The sequence below is a fragment of the Dendronephthya gigantea genome, unplaced genomic scaffold (genome assembly GCF_004324835.1).
Source record: "Dendronephthya gigantea isolate DGI-Jeju-01 unplaced genomic scaffold, DenGig_1.0 000048F, whole genome shotgun sequence".
Taxonomy (NCBI): domain Eukaryota; kingdom Metazoa; phylum Cnidaria; class Anthozoa; order Malacalcyonacea; family Nephtheidae; genus Dendronephthya; species Dendronephthya gigantea.
In genome coordinates, this window is record NW_021163058.1 from 1393880 (window position 1) to 1414565 (window position 20686).

The 20686-nt window shown below is 34.9% G+C and overlaps 2 protein-coding genes across 3 annotated transcripts; one reads left to right on the forward strand and one right to left on the reverse strand.

The window, feature by feature from the left end:
• Nucleotides 1-45: 45 nt before the first annotated feature.
• LOC114528192 (TELO2-interacting protein 1 homolog) lies at nucleotides 46-5196 on the reverse strand. Its single transcript, XM_028549805.1, has 10 exons — nucleotides 4805-5196; nucleotides 3651-4473; nucleotides 3331-3536; nucleotides 2678-3020; nucleotides 2217-2496; nucleotides 1625-2057; nucleotides 1315-1488; nucleotides 956-1129; nucleotides 386-691; nucleotides 46-268 (listed from the first exon to the last, which is right to left on the reverse strand). Exons 1-10 carry the CDS (start codon nucleotides 5135-5137, stop codon nucleotides 65-67), a joined length of 3276 nt encoding a protein of 1091 aa, XP_028405606.1. The 5' UTR covers nucleotides 5138-5196; the 3' UTR covers nucleotides 46-64.
• A 245-nt stretch (nucleotides 5197-5441) lies between these two features.
• On the forward strand, nucleotides 5442-20297 carry LOC114528187 (structural maintenance of chromosomes protein 1A-like). Of its 2 annotated transcripts, none has more exons than XM_028549799.1 (44): nucleotides 5442-5543; nucleotides 6026-6063; nucleotides 6284-6408; nucleotides 6677-6753; nucleotides 6855-6958; nucleotides 7101-7221; nucleotides 7379-7446; nucleotides 7654-7744; nucleotides 7876-7953; nucleotides 8336-8443; nucleotides 8705-8809; nucleotides 9026-9111; nucleotides 9196-9244; nucleotides 9464-9574; nucleotides 9796-9867; nucleotides 10047-10144; nucleotides 10350-10394; nucleotides 10879-10941; nucleotides 11071-11262; nucleotides 11461-11563; nucleotides 11706-11837; nucleotides 12055-12206; nucleotides 12367-12562; nucleotides 12720-12785; nucleotides 13049-13138; nucleotides 13436-13479; nucleotides 13776-13866; nucleotides 13955-13985; nucleotides 14128-14213; nucleotides 14558-14635; nucleotides 14853-14936; nucleotides 15081-15137; nucleotides 15341-15394; nucleotides 15460-15534; nucleotides 15688-15762; nucleotides 16022-16134; nucleotides 16235-16342; nucleotides 16439-16499; nucleotides 16790-16893; nucleotides 17179-17253; nucleotides 17439-17508; nucleotides 17643-17753; nucleotides 18238-20072; nucleotides 20260-20297. In XM_028549799.1, exons 2-43 carry the CDS (start codon nucleotides 6047-6049, stop codon nucleotides 18301-18303), a joined length of 3732 nt encoding a protein of 1243 aa, XP_028405600.1. In that variant the 5' UTR covers nucleotides 5442-5543; nucleotides 6026-6046; the 3' UTR covers nucleotides 18304-20072; nucleotides 20260-20297. The 2 variants fall into 2 exon arrangements, with proteins under 2 accessions (XP_028405600.1, XP_028405601.1); XM_028549800.1 differs by lacking the exon at nucleotides 20260-20297 and having other exon boundaries at nucleotides 18238-19755; nucleotides 19906-19946.
• The last annotated feature ends 389 nt before the right edge of the window (nucleotides 20298-20686 follow it).

The following is a 20686-nucleotide window of genomic DNA, read 5'->3' on the forward strand; positions in this document are numbered from 1 at the left end:
ATTTCTTTATTTTATTTTCTAAATATCATACACGGTAATCAACATCATTGGAAAATTAGTTTCATCAGTTTCCTAATAGTTTTTGCACATTAACAGCGAACTCGCAATTCTTATCTGAATGAAATCCGGCAAGTTGCACGTCGGTAAAAGCAAAAGTCGAGCATTGTTCTGGTAGGACTGGAGCGATGGGGCAAAATATGTTGTTGAGGGATAACCAAACAAGATCTGGTTCCAATTTCATTAATATTCTTATTGCATGGATAGCCGCCTGTAAAAAAATTCAAATATGATTAAATCAATATTAAATGTTCCGAAATTCTTGGACACTGGATCATGCAATGAGAGTAATTTGCTGGGCAATAATATCTAATTCAAGTAAACATACTTGTTGTAAAATCTGAGGCTGTCTTTGACTTAAATAAGGTATGATGGAAGATAATACTTTATCACACTCGACGTCCATAATTTCAAGATCATAACATATAGTCCCAAGTACATTCAAAATGGCCAACTGGTACTTAAACCCCAACGTGTGGGTGTATATCGCACCAGCTTTCAGACTGACTGACTGCTGCATTACAAGATACGAAATAAGAGTTGGGAATGCATCTTTGATAACGCGACGTCGCATAAACTGACCAGACGTGTTCACCATTGTATCGAGGACTGACACTGACTTTGTTCTGACAACCTAAAAAATAACGACTAGTACATGAAAATAAAAGACAATATATAATTTGACAAATGAGTTATTTTTTCATCGGTAAATGCGATGTTTTCTGTTGCACGAGTACCATTGTACCAATCCTAAGTACCAACTCGGGAAGTAAAAATAAACCGAATAGTATCTCCTTCTCATGTTAGAACTTTCATTCAAGCGAAGTCCTTCTCAAGTTACAATCCAGCCAATGGGTGGGCTGCGTTTAAATAATATGCAATAATTACTTTTTCTTACCAACTCATCATCAGAGAAACATTTAGTCATAGGTTGCCATAATTTATGTATCATAGGTAGCAGATGATCTTCTGTGTTTGACAACACTAGGACGCCATGTTGGGTTGTGTCAAGCATAACTAGTCGGATTCTTACAAACTTTGACGTCAAAAAATAAGTGCATTTCTCTAGCACCTAAAACACAAAATGCTTCATTTTTTAGCATGATCATATAGCACAAGATATTAGTAATATACCAGTCAGTTCATTCTATGTTAATACCATCATTTTATTTCACATTCCGGATCAGTCCAAGGTATCTGCATGTTTTAAGGTTTCATCATCAAAAGTTCAAAACCTCTACTGTCATATCGATATACCTTTATTGTGAACTTCACGTGCAAAGCCACATCTTTAACCTCAATTTTATCTTCATCAACTATTTCTTGTTCGTCTTCACCCACAGGCATTTCAATGCCATTGTCTGACACTTCACCTAACGATTCTTTCTTTAATTTCAATTGGGCAATAAAGAAATCCCTCAGGTCAGTATCCTAATGTGAGATATGAAAAAAACGAATTCTTGATCATATTAATTCGTAAGTCCGAAGTATGGGCTATTTTGAATTGGTCGATATAACGATTTAAAAACTAATCTGTCAAAAATAACTCAGACTAATGCCACTATACCTTGGAGAATTTTTCTGATTCCTTTTTGCAAATTCTTTTGCTTTTGCTCACTTCAACTGGAAACCACTTGTTGAGAGCAAGAATCAAAGAGTGTAACACCTTCAGCAATGACAGTAACAAATTATCATCACAATAATCAATCAGACTTAACATCTCATCTAAAGTATCTTCCAAGTATGGAATCAGGCCCTTGTCACCATATTGCAACATAGCATTGAGGACCGCTGGTGTGTGCGGATTTAGGTGTATGTGACGTAAGTTCAGAGAGATTGAATTAATAAGATAGTCAACATTCCTTGCAATAAGTTCTTCAGTGGAGTTATATTTACAGCACACAGCTATGCTACTCAGACTCCAGTATGCCACTTGACTAACGGTTGCATTATGACTGCCCAGTTTTTCCATCAGTGGATACAAGACTTCCAGCAACATGCTGCAATGGTAGAGCGGTGTTAAATAGGTTTCATATGATACATTGGGTTACATGTTCTTTTTTGTTCAGTTAAGCTGAACTGCATGTAGTTAATTGGGGAGCATACTGTAGGACTAAATGTTATTATCGAGGGGAAAATCAACCATGATCATACTGCACCTTTCAAAATATTCGCGTAATACACTCGCAAAGATTCCAATACCTTCCAACACCAAACACAGCAGTTGGATATTACTATTGAGTTGATAAAATGAAACAGGTTTACGAGACATTGCTTGAAGACTGGGTATGGCGAACAGATCTTCCTTCTGCAGGTTTTCTTTTAAATCTTCGTTTTCATCATTAGATATCCTTACATTCCAGATATCTTTGGACAAATACTCGCTCAGCACAAGTTTCACACATGCGCGCACGTTATCCACACTTTCCTTAGGTAAATCTACGGAAAGATGCAGAGTTATATGCTGTGGTAGAAGATAAGTAGAAATTATGGTGATCAAACAACAATAAAGTTGCTAATTTGGATTCCCACACATTCATGGCCATTCATAGGCGACTGACTGTATAGCAGAAAACTAAGTTCTTCGTGCACTGTACGAAAAATTGTAAAATGAACATACTTTCCTGTGGTGGGATATCATGATCCAAATTTCGTACAGAACCACGAACAATTTCGTTGATTAACACTACGACTTGCTTTCTGTTCACGGATGAAGATCTGAACTGATCCAATAGATTATCCACAAGTACAAGAATATTACCATAGCGACCCAAGTACCAACAGATTTTGACAATAAAAGAAAGTAACCTCTCGTCTCTAAAGTGCTTGAATTTTTTCTTGTAGATAAACTGACAGGAATTGAGCTCGTCCATACAATTTAGTGCCACATCAAAATTACTTGCAGAATCTTGCTGAGTTTTCTGCTCCACAATGCGTATATCCGATAAGTCAAACTCTAACACCTAAATGTTTTAATAGGTCGATATGGGTTCGTATGATCGTATTCTTTAGGGATGTAATCTATTAAAGTGTAGCTAAATAGCTATAATAAAATTAAACAGCAAAAGCGCAGAACTCTGAAGTGAATCAGGTCGTTGCAATAATGTACATTTCGGCATACTGTGGGCAAGTTAGCATGCTTTTATTTTTTCAACAGAAGAGGAATGTTTGGAAGAAAGAACGTTTTGATTTTACCGTTTGAGAATAATTACAATAATGCACACAGCCTTAGCCCACAGTAGCTGTCTAAAAGGTATATTGTTATCAACCCACCTGAATCAAAGCTTGGAACATTCTTTTTAAAAGATGATCTGTATTAAAAGTAGCTTTGATACAGTTTCCCAGTACTCGCAAGTATCCCACAATGATACGCAAGCTTCTCAACTTCATTCCTTCGTTTGTGCCTCGGATTTGACGAGGAAGAGAGGTGAAATAAGCGTGGAGATTTTCTTCAATGATTTCAATAATTGGCGTCTGGTCTGGACAATAGAAAAAATTGAGGCAACTGATTAGAGTTTGTTTTTTTGACGTCATATTCCGATGAAAAACCTGGCCTTTAAATGTCGGAATTAAGCGATAAGACCGAAGCTTACCTGGCAAAAGTTTATTGAGTTCCAAAATGATCGTTTTGCTCTTTTGCGACACCTCAACATACTCATCAGATGAAAGACCAATCACAATCTCAAACAAACATGGTACGCACGTCGCCAGCGACTTTGAACAGTTTTTTAGAAGTAGATCAGCAAATTCAAGCATGGTCAGGCGAACTTTCCAACTGGAATGGCTCGTCAAATTCGATACCCGTTCAACCAGAATTTTCAACTTTGCATCAGTTTTAGAATACCATTCTTTATCCTTTTTAACTTCTAAACTTTTCTTTTCATTTTGTTCTATTCCATCTGTCATAGTGCCAGGCTTCTTTAATGGCATAAGAGTTGACATAATCTGAGTTAGTTCATCCACTGAATCAGTTAATGTGGCAATAGGATAGAATTTGTCATTCATAACAACCTGCATATGAGCTGCCCAAGCCTTAATAGCTGCAATTATGACAGTTTGGCCTTGTTTAATATCACTTGTGACTGCTTTACTCAGAGAAATTGAAATACCAGGCAAGAAAGATGCTAGTTTTATTGATAACAGCTTGTGATATGTTATATTTTGATCATTTCCCCTTCCTTCTTCTGGATTTGAAATAAATGCAAATTTTTTTATGCATTCTATGGCTTTGACAGCCAAATGCTTAGCTCGTTCTTTTACAGCAACATTGAGTAGAAGAGAGATACAGTGACCAAGTGAAGGCATAAAATCATCTTTATAAATACACTTCAATACATCACTGGAGGATGAATCCAGTAAAATAAGAGTGCAATCTAAAAGAACTTGTTTTGAGTCTTCAGATAATTCTTGGGATACCTTTAAAATAAGCCAATAGTTAAAAAGGCTTTTTTTATTTATGGTAAGCTTATAGCTATATATATTGATGATATAGCTACTTGCAGGTATTAGCTGTTATGCATCATGATTGGTTGCGCTTCTCACTGTATATCAGCCAATATGATTGGTTGAGGTCAACAAATTAAGGTTAAAAAAATTTACCATTACAGTACCATAATTTTGTCAGTCTAGGGATCTGGGTGGGTTAGTTTATTTGTGCCAGGTAACAATAGGGTGCTAAGGGAATGATACCCTTACTTAGCTGCAAACGTGATTGGTAGGATACTCAATGACAATCTCAATGACGTACCTCTCCTGGCTCTTTTGAGCTCAAAAAGAAACACACATGCTTAAAAATCTGTTGAAAGATGTCAAATCTAGCCAGACTTATCCTGGGCAATACCACACACATACAGCCTATGGCCTGTATTTTTAGCTTCATAGATGTGTTCTTTCGTGCAACAGTTGCTTGTAATGGAAATAAAATGTATTCAGTAAGCATGGAAAAGTCTGTTGAGCCATTTGATTTCATGTAATTTTTCAGCATATCAATTTTACACGATGTCGGTTCACGAGCGATCTCGATGCAGATAGGACGTAGTTTTTCAAATAATTCTGATGCATGAGTCGTGGAAGACATCATTAAGAACAAAATATAAATAAAATTTGGTTGGTTAAATAACTTGGAAAAGATGTGTTCTTCAGAATATGCATTAACCTTATACTTCATGTAATTAGATTCATAAACCGAAAACCGGCGAAACGTTAGTAAAAAGTGGTAAATTTGTAAAAAGTGGTTGTAACTAAAATCAGATTGATCAGTCCTAAAATAATTGTGGTGATTTTATTTAATGCATATATTTTAGTTACAAAAAAACAATAAATCTATTATTAAATCTGAGAGTCTCCCCCCCCGGAAACGAACGTAAAAATCGCGCCAAATCATATTCAGCGGCCATGTTTGATGTTTATTTGAATTTTGGATAAAAACATCTCTTATCATCTGTAGTTATAGTGTGCTGTCTGTTTTTTTTTAAAGCTAAACGCAAGTAAGTATATTTTGAACATCGTAATATGATAATGTTATCTTTTTTATATGACGAACCTATATTACTATATTAGATTAATATGCATTTTACTGTGAAATAACAGTGTCATGCAGTATGATGGATAATTTACTAAATATCTAAGATTAGTCACTCAGTTCTTGGAATTAACAGAAATCATGGACAGTTAGTTCTAACCAAAAACTATCTGCTCACGAAAGCATTTGTCTCTTAATAGTACAAAATCTACCCTAAATGCTGGATAAACGTTTGAGCCCTGTTAATGCAGTTAAATATTGGTTTTTGGTTTTTATTTTTAAAACAGAACCAATTTCAAAAATAAATTTCAAAAATTTAAAAAACTGATAAAATGAGCCTACATGTGAAGGGTTAATTTTAAATAGCTTAAACTGCTTTGGAAGGGCCACTAAATATCCAATTGAGGAATTGATTGGTTAAAAATTGATTTTGTTTTTCACATGTAGTTTGACAAAGTTCTTTTTACCATGGGTGATTCTGACAGGTATTCCAAATACACTAGGACTAATATTTTTTATTGCACCATGAATATAATTGATTTTGCTTGTTTGTCATTGTATATGGTGAGAGGTTCTAATGAATAGTCTTGAAAACTAACATGGTTTGCATTTTATTATATGAAAATATATGTGAACAAAATCAATGTGTTTGTTGGAGAGTTAGTGCATACATATGGTTTAGAGTATTTCTTTCTTTTTCTTTAGTGAAAATATCCATAGCATGGGATTTTTGGACAGACTAGAAATAGAGAATTTCAAGTCTTACAAAGGAAAACATGTAATAGGGCCATTTAAAAAGTTTACTGCTATCATTGGACCAAATGGTTGTGGTAAGTTCAGCTCCCATGGGCCAATTTGTGTTAAGAAATATGATAAACATGAATGATTTCAGTTATATCATTGATTCCCTGTAACAAAGTATGAATATAAAGCAAAAATAAAAAAAGTAAATATATGTGTCAAAGCAATTGGATTTGCAAAAGTAAATAGTGTTTGTGGCAAGCTAATATATTCCTCTATGTATATACAGAACTTTCCCCTATTAAATTTTGATATCTTAATTGCTTAGTTTAATTAAATGTTATCAAAATTTTATAGGAAAATCTAATTTAATGGATGCTATAAGTTTTGTGTTTGGTGAGAAAACATCCAGTCTTCGTGTTAGGACTGTTAAGGTGTGTGAATATATGATCTTATTTCATAATTTACTCTGTTATTAAACAATATTTACAGTGTTTTACAGAGCTGTTAATGTTTTTTTGTTGCCTTTATAAAGGATCTAATTCATGGTGCACCAATCAATAAACCAGTTTCAAGCACTGCATCAGTAAAAGCTGTTTATTGTGAAAATGATGGATCTGAAATTTCCTTTACTCGAAGGCATGTCACTTCATTTCATTTCATTCCATCCACAGAATACATAATCTAATCATAAACCTAGCCATGTTTCTCATATTTACTGATTATGTCATTTGTGCCAATACATACATGTGTACCATAATGATCAGATCAATTTTCTTAGAATTATTGGTAGTGGGACAGAATATCGAATTGACAAGAATGTGGTGCCTCCTGCTGAGTACAACAAAAAGCTTAAATCCATTGGAATCTTTGTAAAAGCTAAAAATTTTTTAGTTTTTCAGGTAAATATAATGTCCACTTTGTTTCTAATTTCAAATTTTCAGGCTAATGCTGAATGTTGCATCAAGATTTTCAAGTTGATTACATGTTGCTTCCAAGGATATTAAGTTTATTTCTTTTAAAACTCTGTATGAAATCTGTTTCAATTTATTGATTTAGGGAGCTGTGGAATCCATTGCTATGAAGAACCCAAAAGAACGAACACAGATGTTTGAAAAGATCAGCGGGTTTGTATGCATTTCTTAGTATATGCCACCAAAGCATTGTAATATTACAAAATTAATAATCCTTAAGGTGATTTTCATCCAATTTGTTTTGCATAAACCCCAATTCTGGAGAGATTTCCCATCCTTGACAAACCTTACATTGCATGAGAAAATGCCTGTAAAAGGCTTTCCATCAAACTTTGGTTAACAAGGTAAATTATTATACAGATCAGGAGAACTTGTCTCTCAATATGAGACCAAGAAACAAGAGATGCAGCAAGCAGAAGAAGATACGACTTTCAATTATCAAAAAAAGAAGGTATGTACAACGCAGTAAGCCACTGTCTTAGATACTTGATAGTTGATACTGTCTTAGACGCTTGATAATATCTCAGACACTTTATACTGTCTTAGACAGATGACATCTGATATACACAAGTTTGTTTGTAGGGAATCATGGCTGAAAGAAAAGAAGCCAAGGCAGAAAAAGATGAGGCTGAAAAATATCAGAAGTTGGTCAAAGAATATGTATGTATTGTGCAGGTTTTAACTTTGGTCACGAAATGAAAGAGTATCTGAAAAGGCATTTAGTTCTTAATTGTAGATATTCTAATGGTCTAAATGAAAAAGTAAACCATTCATAAACCATGATGGTGACTTGTTCCAACAGTACGAATATGCTGAATTAAAGCAATGCAAGAATCTTAGTTTGCCATTTTTTATCTAACTAGAGAGTGTCCCTGTTCAAACATCTTTCCAAGTTAATATTTCTACTGAGTTTGTGGGGCTAAGTCAAACCTTAAAAAAAACAAACTAATTCAGGAAATACAATGTAAAACATTATTCGAAATATGAACATGTTGTATTCTGGAGACATAATTTACCTCTATTTTCCTTTCTAAATTAATAGAATGACAATAAACTAGAGGCTCATCTGTTCAAACTGTATCACAATAAGAAGGATATTGAAGCTTTAAATACAAGTTTAGATAACAGTAACAACGCCCTGTCAACCTTGGTAAGTGTATAAACTGATTACAGCTGCTCCCGATTAATCGATTCTTTTTTTACATGCTATTTTGCCGTTAAGAGTTATCGGATAATCGGATAATTTATCCACAACACGCAGTGCGTATTGTTGCGGAGATGTTTAATTTCAGTGACAATTGTTACACCTTAGCGACTATAAAAGCGAATATGGTTCCAACTGCAAAGGAATTTAATGTCGATTTTCATGAGAATGCCCACAGGAGACTAACTGTCATTGTGTTTAATACAGTTAGAAAAACGCAGGCGAGTTGAAAATGAGTTGAAAGGCAAAAAGAAAGAGCAAGGGGAGATATCAAGAAAACATGCTGTGTTAGACAGAAAGATCAAAGATAAGGTAGCTACGTAGCTAATATAATAATAAGGTATCAAAGATAAAGTGCTACTTAAGTGCATCTCTTTCCGTTATTTTCTAGTATATTATGTATTATTTTGAATATTTGCAACTGTAGGTGCTTTAAACCATTAAAAATTTCTGCAAAAAAGCGCACTTTTATTTTGACAACATGTACTGTAAAACCTCAGGATACAATGTCTTGCTTGTGTTTTCTAGGAAAATGAACTTGGAGAATTAAGACCGATTTATATTAAAGCAAAGGAAAATACAACACACGTTACCCAGAGACTTGAAACAAAACGGTAAGAAGATGAAACAACTAGCTCATGACGTATTAAACTAGAATCAGTCGAGTAATATTCAAAAGTATAACGTTGGTTTTACAGGAAAGCACTGGCAAAAGCTCAGAACGTTCACAAGAGACACAAAGATGAGGTATGAATATGCATCTTGTTAGAATATTCTTTGGGTGGACTATGCAATATCCGGACTGCCTTCATATATATTGTGCTATGGAGACGTATTACCTTAATATTCAACCATCACTCTTATGAATTCTTATCTTCTCATCATAATTGACTTCCCGTCATTTTTTGACCTCATCACGAGCTCTTGTCAATGTCAACCATGCGCTGGGTTATTTTTATTTCCCAGATCAAGCATCTACAGAATGAGCTGCAAGAAGTCAGCGATCGTGCTCAGCAATATGAAGAAGAAATTGCTGAGGAAAGTCAGAAAGAGGATATGGAGCTAATGTCTTCTCAAGTAAGTTGCTGTATAATTTATTTTCTGTAGAAATTGTCAGAAGGAGGAGGAGGTATTTCTTTTAGTGGAATCTCAATTAAGCTGTCTATTAGAATATTTGAGACCATTATATGCTTTACCTTGCATTTGTAGCCAACTCTAAAGCCAGTCGCATAGCACATTGTACATCAAGTCATCTTTTACTTTCAATTAAATTAAAGAACTCGAAACACAATTTTTAGCTTGAAGAGTACAATAGTTTGCGTGAAAGAGTTGGAATACAATCTTCTATTCTTCGTGAAGACTTGAATAAGGTGAGAAACTGATCGCAAGAATGTTTACTTACTATTGTACTTGAAATCCAGACTATGCATACAGCTGATTGCTATGTATATATACAGTAGTAATTACCTTGGGAAAAGGGTTTTTTATCAAAAGCTGAAGCCATTTGTTTAAAAGATGGTAGTATTTGTTCTGTTTGTGTTTTTTGTAGATCAATCGTGATCAAAAATCAGAGGAAGAAGATCTTGAACAAGCAAGACAACAACAGGCTGATTTAACAGCGGAGGAAAATAGATTAAATGATGAAATGTAAGCATGAAATGTAGGGGAAATGATTCATTCGTTTCTTTCTGCATTGACGCACGTCCTTTTAGCAATTGTGTGGTTTATATTTTTTACCACCGTGATTCGTAGAGTATACTGTACTGTAGTCTATTATACTTAATTGTATTTGGGCGTATTCTGTGGATTAATGTTCTTATGATTTGAAAATATATTTTCTGCATGTTTACAGCCACCAACTGGTCGAACGAAAGCAAAAGCTTCTGGATTATATCAGGTTCGTATATGATTCCCTTGGAATAAATTACCTAAACTAAATGGTAATTGAATAAACTTGCTGTGCGTGAACTCGCCTCAACATGTTTGCCTAGGTTTAACATTTGCTTTCGTCGATAGGTTACTTATATAATTTGCATGGAATTACCTAGAAATAGCATCACATGGAGATATAGTACAGGGGCCGGTTGTATCAAGCCCGTTTAGCTTAAACGGCGGATAAGTCAAAATTAAATAACACTCTTACAACTCCCTTGAGTCAACTTTGAATATTATGCACTGAATTTGTAGTTGTAAACAGTATCTTTGTTTTTAGGTCAAAAATATTTTGTTTGCTTCTTGAATATAACGGCAGGCTTGCTTTCTATTTTGAACTTATCCACCGTTTAACCTAAACGGGCTTGATACAACCGGCCCCTGGATTAGAACGATCGATTCAGTAGTTAATCATGATGTTATAATAATATCCCCTTTTGTTCATGTAGAACAAATGAAGAAAGACTGAGAAAAGATGAAGGTGAAGCGGAAACACTTGAGCAGCTTATCAGGTAAGGCTCGAAGACAATAAAAAAACCATTGCATGGTAAAAATATGAAAGCATTTCGAGGGGGACAGGTTTATTGCATGCTCCAAGCGATCATTTCTTACAATTTTTTGTCGTTGTGTTTATACACTAGCGGTGCTGAGCAGAGGTATCAAGAACTTAATGACAAAGCAAACGAATATCAATCGAAAATTAACGAGTCCAAGGTTGACAAGAACGAGAATATAAGATACCAAAAAAAACAAGAATTGTTGGACAGTCTGAAACGATTGTTTCCTGGTGTTTATGGTTGCCTTATTGATCTTTGCGAACCCGTTCACAAGAGGTAGTTTTAATATTATATAAAGACGTCCTGTGCAGTATCTCATCTCATGTTCGTTAGCGTGTAGTTTATTGTAATGCAACATGTTGTTTAATAGCATTGTATCTGGAAGAACGTCATCTCGTCTTTTTATCAATTTCATATTATTTTAAGTTCAAAAACGTGTCCAAATGCCAGATTTGATCGTATGTTTATATGCAGGTATAATATTGCTATCACCAAAGTACTTGGTAAAAACATGGATGCTGTTGTTGTTGATACTGAGAAGACTGGTAAAGAATGCATTCAGTACATTAAATCCAAGGTAATGAACGCCATTTTACATTGTTTTATATTTTATAAAGAACGCGTATGTTTTGGCTAGAAAAAATGTATTCCTACCATGGTTCAACATCTACTTGGTTTTTTTTTGTGGTGAAAATTTGAAGTAATTTATATTGTTTTAGAATGGTGATCCAATTACATTTCTTCCTTTGGACACTATTCAAGTGAAAGCATTGGATGAAAAATTGCGTCAAATAGGCGGAACTGCAAAGCTTGTTATGGATGTTATCCGCTGTGAACAACCTCCAGTGAAGGTGTGTATTTAATCCCTCGCTTAGCGAGAGCTAGGGTTCATAGTTATGATACGTCTTTAGGATGATAATTTTCGTGCTAAAATTTCAAATTTCATCGTCACCTTTTGTTATTCGTCAGCCAACTTGTACGCAAGAATTGGGCGACTACGACTTTTGTTCACTTATGTAATGATCTGCATTCTCATTTTTTCTGTAATTTCTGTATTTATCTTAACAGCGGGCACTCCTTTTTGCATGTGGTAATGCTCTTGTGTGTGACAGTGTTGGGGAAGCTAGAAAGTTTGCGTTTAGTGGTCAGGAGAGAAGAAAAACCATTTCTCTTGATGGCACCATGTTCCAGAAATCCGGAGTCATTTCAGGAGGAGCGAGGTAAGAAGAACGAAGTTGTTTAAAAATAGTTTTGAGAAAATGTCCGAAATATGCAGGCGATTCCTCAGCATTTATAGCATGCAGTCATTTCCTGTTCAAATAATATCGCGAATTTTCATGGTCCAACTTTTGATTTATTTACTTAACTTTCTTGTTACAGTGATTTACGTTCTAAAGCCAAGAGATGGGATGAGAAGAATGTCGAAGCGATGAAAAAGAAACGGAACGATTGTTTATCTCAGTTGAAAGAAGTTGCAGCTGACAGACGAAAGAGACCAACTTTGGATAATATCAAGTCCCAAGTTGTAGGTTTACGAACAAGATTGCAATATACTCAACGTGAAGTGGAGTCAAATGTACGTGGCAAAATGTTATTTCTTCTCTGGCTGTTTTGAATTCATTTCTAAAGGGAAATATAGTTTCTCTGGCGCCACATGAAGTGATGTCTTAGTATAGATATCATATCAATGCAATTGAGTCGATTCCTATTTTTTCCCATTTTTAAATCAACAGGAAAAACGACAACGTGATGCGACAATGCAAGTTGATCTTGGAAGACAAAACGTGCAATCTCTCAAGGTTTGTATGTTGTGCTATATGAGTGATTCTCGGTTGCAAGTCTTCCTTTATTTAACCCAGTTTTCACGTTTCTTCTTTGGATCGCTTGGGGAAAAGCAAAGCATAATAATTATATTTCCATACTAATACAGTAGTTCCTTTATGTGGTCATTATCTTTATTTTCTCTTTTGTTGATAGCCTCTTGCTTTGTCATGAATTATAATTCAGTCTGCGGCTAAGGCTAATCCACACCAAGCCTTAATGAAACTTTTTTTTTTTTCAGCCCAAAATAGAGAAATATGAGCAATCGCTCAGCGACAGAAAGAAGTCGATTGAGAAAGTTCAGGAGAGAATAAAAAATATGGAAGATGAGGTATACAATATCTTTGAAGGAAATTTCATTGTGTTTGTTGATCGCCGCCTTGCCTTACAAAGAAAATGCCAAAACGCATCGAAGACGAAGGCTTGAACCATAAACATCCTTGCATGATTGTCCTCCTACGATTCTCATAACAACTCTCACCCATTTACACTAAAGTTTCACCTCAAAAATCACGCATGCACAACTAATTCGTTCATTCGGTTGAAAGGAATAAAATCTCGCCTGAAGTCGTTCCTAAAGTAGATACCATTATAGTTAGCTCTTCTAATAATAACGGTTCTTTTAAAGATTTTCCAAGATTTTTGTCAGTCAATTGGCGTTGATAATATAAGGTTTGTTTCCAACAGTTTGTTAAATACAACTTTTGATCGATCAGTATGAAAATTTTATGAATGCATTTTATGAACTTAGATTTTATAAACTGTATAGCCCAACCCCTATAGACCTTTATATAAGATCAGAGCTCTGGGCTTCCACGTAGTTGGCGATTGGCAAATCAGAAACCTGCTTTCGTCTATAATATTCACTCCAGTTAGGAAACTGTATTCAAAAGTGAGAACGTTTGGTTGCATATATTCACCCTAGATAATATTTATGTGTATACCTATTTATTTTTCCACGCATGCAGACAATATGAGGAGAAGCAACTGAAGACCCAAAAAGAAAGGTCAGAGCGACGATTGCAGTTTTCAAATCAAAAATCCAAGTTAAGAAGTCAGGTATGATTACAGATTGACCAAATTCTTGCTTAAGTTTTGCTGGGAGCAAGGTGTACTAATTAAGTTGACCAACTACTTTTTTTTCTAGCTTCAGTACGAGCAGGGTCGTGACACTAAAGGTCTGCTGTTTTTCTCTATATTGAAGTAGATGTGTCATAAACATATAATGTATATTATATTATGTAAAGTTGTCCATACACTTCCGATGCCAATTAAATAATATCGGGGGATCAAAGCTACCTTAAGTTTCTAAATTTTCAGCACCCGTGAAAAAACTTCTAAAGGATATCGAAGCTGATGAGAACAACATTGTAAAACTAAAACAAAATGAAAAGAACGAACTGGAGGCAAGTTATTATTTAATTTATTGTGTCTGGTGAATCAATAATTGTTTATCCTAACTATTTGTTATCCTAACTAATAGAGAACGGAATAATATCGGTCCAAAACTAACTAGCCAATGGCAATGGAAATTCTTGTAACATGAGACTTTTAGCGCTTGATGTAGTTATGAGATATCTCTATTTGTATCTAGTGGAGATAACACGTTCAATGACAACACGCTTTATGGCAATGCATTCTCTACATGACTACCAGCGAATTATGTGATGATTGTTCCCGCCATGATTCTCCATATTTAACTTACCATGATATTTTTTGGCCCAATTAATGCTCCTTTGAACATTTCTAGGCTATAAACAAAGAAACAGATGCTGTTAATAAGTTACGCCTGGAACAGCAAGCAATGAAGTCACAACTGGATGAAAAGGTTTGCATACACTGTACAACAGATTAATATCGTACCCAGAGGGTTTCGTCGCAACGAAAGACCCTGGGCACGAGGTTGAAAAGGGCTCTTTTGAAGAAATCGAAAAAATAAAAATGATAAAAATATTTTTAAAAGCACTCGAAATCGACGCCACATCACGCCGAGGACTGTAAGGACGAGTATTTCAGTCCATATTATTTCACCTTATTTTTCTTAGGAACTTCAAGTGAAAGATGTGAGAAAAACATTGAATAATCAAGCAAAAGACGTAGGAAACAAACAGAAAGAAATTACATCAATTGTATGTTTTCAAAATATGTATTTGGGTTATTCTCTCGTGCTCATATCATCTGATTTTCAGTAATATGGATTTCACTTGCGACTAATTGCGTATTTTTCATATGACGTTCAATAACGTAGCTGATATATTTTTTTATTTCTGTAGGAAGCAGAATTGGAACAGAAGAGAAGTGAACGACATGGCACCCTAAAGACCTGCAAGGTAATTTTATACATCATACGGCTCAGAACATTTCTGGTGCGATGTTTTATTTTGTTCAATTTCATTTCCAAAGACAAGGAATTTCACCAAAATCTATCTTCCAGACGAAACTGAGAAATTTGAATTGAATTTTTACCCTTTGCCCGGTAGAAATGTACAGTCATGAACTAATCTACTATTTTAAAACGTTTATTATACTGTAGCTCGATAATATTCCGCTACCCTTTCGCCGAGGAAGCATGGAAGACATAGAACTGGTAAGGAATCTGTCTTGTTTGAAAGACGTGGATTGTTTTCTGATCACTTACCGTTTACACTGTAGTCTGGTTCAGGATCAAGTCAAACCGATACAACAGACCAAACAGACTCTATGGATACTGAGCAAGATGTCAGTGAGGTATTTTATAATCTACGATATATTGTGGTCACGTACACTGTACATACATTCTGTTTAGTACCATCTTCGCATGTAGGGTATTTCTTTGCCACGATAATGACCACAGATGGTTGGTGAGAGTTGTTTGCATCAGTACTTTATCTTTTCATTTAGGGAACCCGTGCATTACTTCGAGAATTAGATAATATTCAGTTAGACTACCATAGTTTGAGAAGAGATCTTAAAAATGTAAGTATAAAATCTATGAAGGCCATAATTATTTTACGCACACTTTCCTGTGATTTATTATCCCCTGCGTTTCTTCCCAGAAGTCTCAAAACACAGTCTGCAAATATATAGAATTTCTGCGATTTTCTGGACATTTTTTACTGTAAGACGGTCCAAAAAATCACAGTATATAACAATGTGACAATTGAGAACTAGATGAATATACTTATCTGAGCATTTCTAAAACAAGTAAATATTAAATTATAAACAATAATTTCAGATCAAGGGTGCATCAGACGTTCGAAATATGGAGAAAGACATTTTTGATAAACTAAGCAAGTTAGAGACAACATTGCAAAGAATCCAAGCTCCTAATATGAAGTCAAGGGAAAAGTAAGCCTTACCACTGATTTCATAAGAGTAAAATCTCGTGAAAGGTACCAAGTACATGCAGTATTATGTGTTAAAACTTGGTTTGATTTCGCGGCATTAGATTCGAAGGTGCAACGAGTCGATTACAAGAAACAAGCGAACTTTGTGATAGATCAAGAGAGAGATCAAGACAGTCAAAAATGGATTTCGAAAAAGTTCGACGCAACAGGTGAGTTGTGTATGAGTAAGTCCAGGTTTAATGCTTCCTATTAAGGGAAACTATGTACTGTGATGACCACATGTGTATAATGCTGTTTTGGTTTAGGTACGAAAGGTTTATGTTAGCATTTGATCATGTTGCGAATAACATCGACGAGAACTACAAGGTATAATATAACAGTAACAATTAATTACAACATACCTCGTTATTTTCTCCTTTCTCCTTGCTGTGCGATGATCAGAGTAACTCTTGCGTAGCGTAACTACGTCAAACTTAGTTTCCAGTCTAATCTTGGGACTAACACAAATCTCGTTGGCGATTATGCATCGCTCTGTGTCCTCGTAAGAATCGGGGAGCTCGAGAGAAATGAAATCTCGCACTTTCCTCTTACACGAAACGAAATGCATTATTGTAATACCAAACGTTGTTACTAATTCTATAGCTCTTGTTTTTTAGAAACTTTCGAATAATCCCAGTGCACAGGCATTTCTAAGTCCAGAAAACGCAGAAGAACCTTATTTAGAGGGTATAAACTACAGCTGTGTTGCACCTGGGAAAAGGTAAGTCCTCTTGCTTTTAAACCGACCTGGGGAAGCCTTGCAGCTTACATAGATTTGTAAGAGAGCTTGCCTATGTTTCTATCGAAACTGCCTTATGTTGAAGACTTTTTTGTTCATTTTATAGTTCCTTAGCCACATAATAATAGCATAATACCGTTTTTAAAATAGTTTTGTAATTATAAGTGACTTACAATGAATATAATTGCTTAAATTACAGTCTGGTAAAAATAAAAGTTAGTAAATTCGAAATGCTCGATATTTTGCAATTTCGTTATATTTTATTAGATTCCGACCTATGGACAATCTATCAGGTGGCGAAAAGACCGTTGCTGCACTTGCTTTGCTTTTCTCAATACGGAGGTTGGTCCATTTGTTTCCTTTTTTCCAACCTTGTTTCCAAGATTGTGATGAATGCACAGTTGAATTCTGTCATTCAGCTATTTTCCATATTTACAGGCGTGTTCATAATCTTATGGACTCTGGTCTAGCGTGTTTTTACAGTTCATGAAATTAACATACACTTTGTTATTTTGTTATTTCTTTAGTTGTCAACCAGCACCTTTCTTTGTCCTGGATGAGATAGATGCTGCCTTGGATAACACAAATATCAATAATGTAATTACTACTCTTAATTTTTGCTAATGCAAAATTGCTGATGTGCGAAATGTCCCTGTATAAATGTATCCAAATACCCTAAATCATTCGTATTTCTTTTCATCCTTATCTTTATCCTTAAATGCTTAATCCAGGTTTCCTCATATATCGAGAAACAAACTGAAAACAAGTTCCAATGTATCGTTATCTCGTTAAAAGAAGAATTCTATTCCAGAGCACAGGCATTAATTGGAATTACATGTGAAGTAAGTCATGGAAAATAAACATGATTGTGTCTATCTATACTTGGCGGAATTCTTAAAAAATAAAAAGTCATTTTTCGTGATAAATATTTTTTGGCTCGACAGAACTTGTTTACATTTTACATTTTATTGTAAGAAAACGTTTTATGATATATAAAATGGGTGTTAGCGAACTTGTTTTCGAGTGAAATACGTGAATAGGTAAAATGTCTTATTGAATCGCCATTGTTACCATAACAACGGTAATGACGTCATATTTATGGACAATTTCTGACTGTTACAATGTTGGTTAATATATCTGGGAAATTCCTTTTCCTTTAGCAAGAAGTCGTCTTCCAAAATGTTTATATCTAAATCACGAGTTTTCCATAATTTTCAAATTGTAGGGAGCCACCTTAATACTCAAATATTTATTATTACGAACAACGAAAATTATTCTTATAACTCCTGTGAATTTTAATTGACATTGAATTTTCTTTGTTTTTAGCCTGACCAAGAATGCACAGTCAGCCGGGTGTTTAGTTTGGACTTGACTAAATATTCTGATAGTTAATATTGAAGGTGGTTGTTATGAATTAAACACCTAGTTCTTGTTTATCGAATGTTAACTTGTTTTCAAAGTATGATTGAACATCGCAATGGACAAATAAAGACTATGCAAAGGCAATTTACATTGTAAGCAATGCATGTAGTTCAGATTTTCGTAATTTTTAAGAGATATTTAGCTCGCAAATGTGCAAGCAATAAATTTACATACGCTATCTGGTCATTTCCAGATCTCGGCTTTTGTAAGATTTCTGTAACGAGAAAAACTTCATTTTCAAATACTTCTGTCTCATCGTTACATACAGTCAGTCATACTTTGAAAAGCAAATAGTCTTATGTAAAAACAATGTAGTTTGGTTGTAAAAGTTAATATGTTTTATTCATATACTTGTGGTATTGAAAATTGTGGCTACTAATCGATTGGTCGACCGACTTACGATTATTATGAACAACTAACTGAGCGTAAGGTCTAATGGTAAAATATCAAACCGCCTGGTGATACCAACCATCTCCCCTTATGGATGTTATAACGCGGACAATTCGGGAGAGTTCTTCGGATAGAAACTGGCTTTCATACTTCTAAGGCAGCTTGAAATTCGTGTATATCGCACCTGGTACGCCAGCCTTCGCATGCTTCGAACAAAGCATTGTTGTTTTAATTTTCTTTTTGTTCATCTTTTTCATATTAATTGTCCCTTAGGCCTGGGTTATACGTCGCATTTTGGTCGCGTCGAATGCAATTCAAACAATCGATAATGAGATGATAAACCTACCATATCTCATTAAAAAGCCACGCATGCATGTCAGGGTTGACAGATTACTGAAAAAAGAAGCCAAACATTCTTATAGTCGGGCTTTTGATTCCTTTGTTTCAAGCAAAGAAACAACGATTATGGTAATAATATTTGGCCAATTTATTCACTCTGATGCATGCATTACAAATTTCAATAGACACGTGGTGCAGGTAAAATGAAATATTTAGCTCTCATTCAAATTTGAGGCATCATTTGAGTACTGCTCTTAGAAGCAAGAAGACAAGTCACTTTTATGCGCGTATGTTGCCACTAATATGTTATCAATTCCCGTCTTTTTATCGGCGATACGTATGCAGTATCTCTGGTTCCATGCAGTCGGTGTAAAACAGGTAATATGTCTTTTGCTTTACCATTATGTGTTTGCTTTAACGAGAGATTTGATCGAATGTTGCCGTCATTTGATTTAGTCCAACTCGTCACTCGTGTATTGAGGTGTGTCCACCTTCTAGAATCTATTATATGACGCGTTTTTTATCTGTTTCACGCAGAGTTCTGACGACTTGAAGCTGTAAGCTAGACAACAAAACTCGTGAACAAGAGATTGATGACCGTTGAATTGTGCCTGACACTACGCAAGATAACTCGCCTTTTAAGAGAGAGCACGACTAGCTTTTTCTCGAAGCAATATTGGTAAATTGAAAAAGGTACAAATATACGATTTATGTGAAAATACAAGTGTGTGGATGTCGCGCAATCCATAGCGGTTATGCCGCTAACCTTAGCAAACAAATTATATCTTTGAATTGAATTAAAGACCGTAACTGGAAACTAACGTTGCCTTGTATTCTTTTTAGGCAGAGTTTATAAAAGATTAACAGTTAGACTGATCTGATCTAGAGGAAGCCTAAATGTAGCCGCCACCGAAAAATATAGTTTGGTTGAAATTGCCCGAGATGGCTCGCGGTTTGAAGAGACAGCAAGTCCAAAGCTGCTCTTCAACTCTTGATGATGAAGTGAACAGGTAAATTATGTCTATTTTGTTGTCTATATTTAATTCACAATAGGCTGGAAAAATTCCAAGCGCTTTAACTATCGGACTACGTTCTTCGCGGATGAAATTACTTCTCATATTCAAGCTTGTTTTATTATTGAAGAGAACTTTTTGAAATCACCGTCAATAACAAACATTACCTTCTTTTCTATTCCAGGTTGTGATTTAGCGAGCAATTTGAAACCACGATGAAACCTGTTCATAATAAAATGTAAGTATATATATTATAAGCAATTGAATATTAAATATAGAAAAGCCGAACATGCAAAATAAAGAGCTAAAGATTTAGGGCGGGAAGACGACGGTTGATAATACAATAAAATTAAAAATTCATAAAAGACAAAAAAGAAAGAATTAAAATCCCACAGGCATTTTATACATGTCGCTATATAATTTATGGATTATTCACAGCGAGCCAAGTGCATGTAAAATCGCGCATTCTGTGTTTGCGAAGGCTGCTAGAAGCTGTGCTGGAAGTGATGGCCTATCTAGCATTGTCACATTCTAAAGTATAGACCTTTTCCTAACGTCGTCATGAATTTATAAATTTCACTAAACCAGTTAATACGAAAACAATGGGCCAG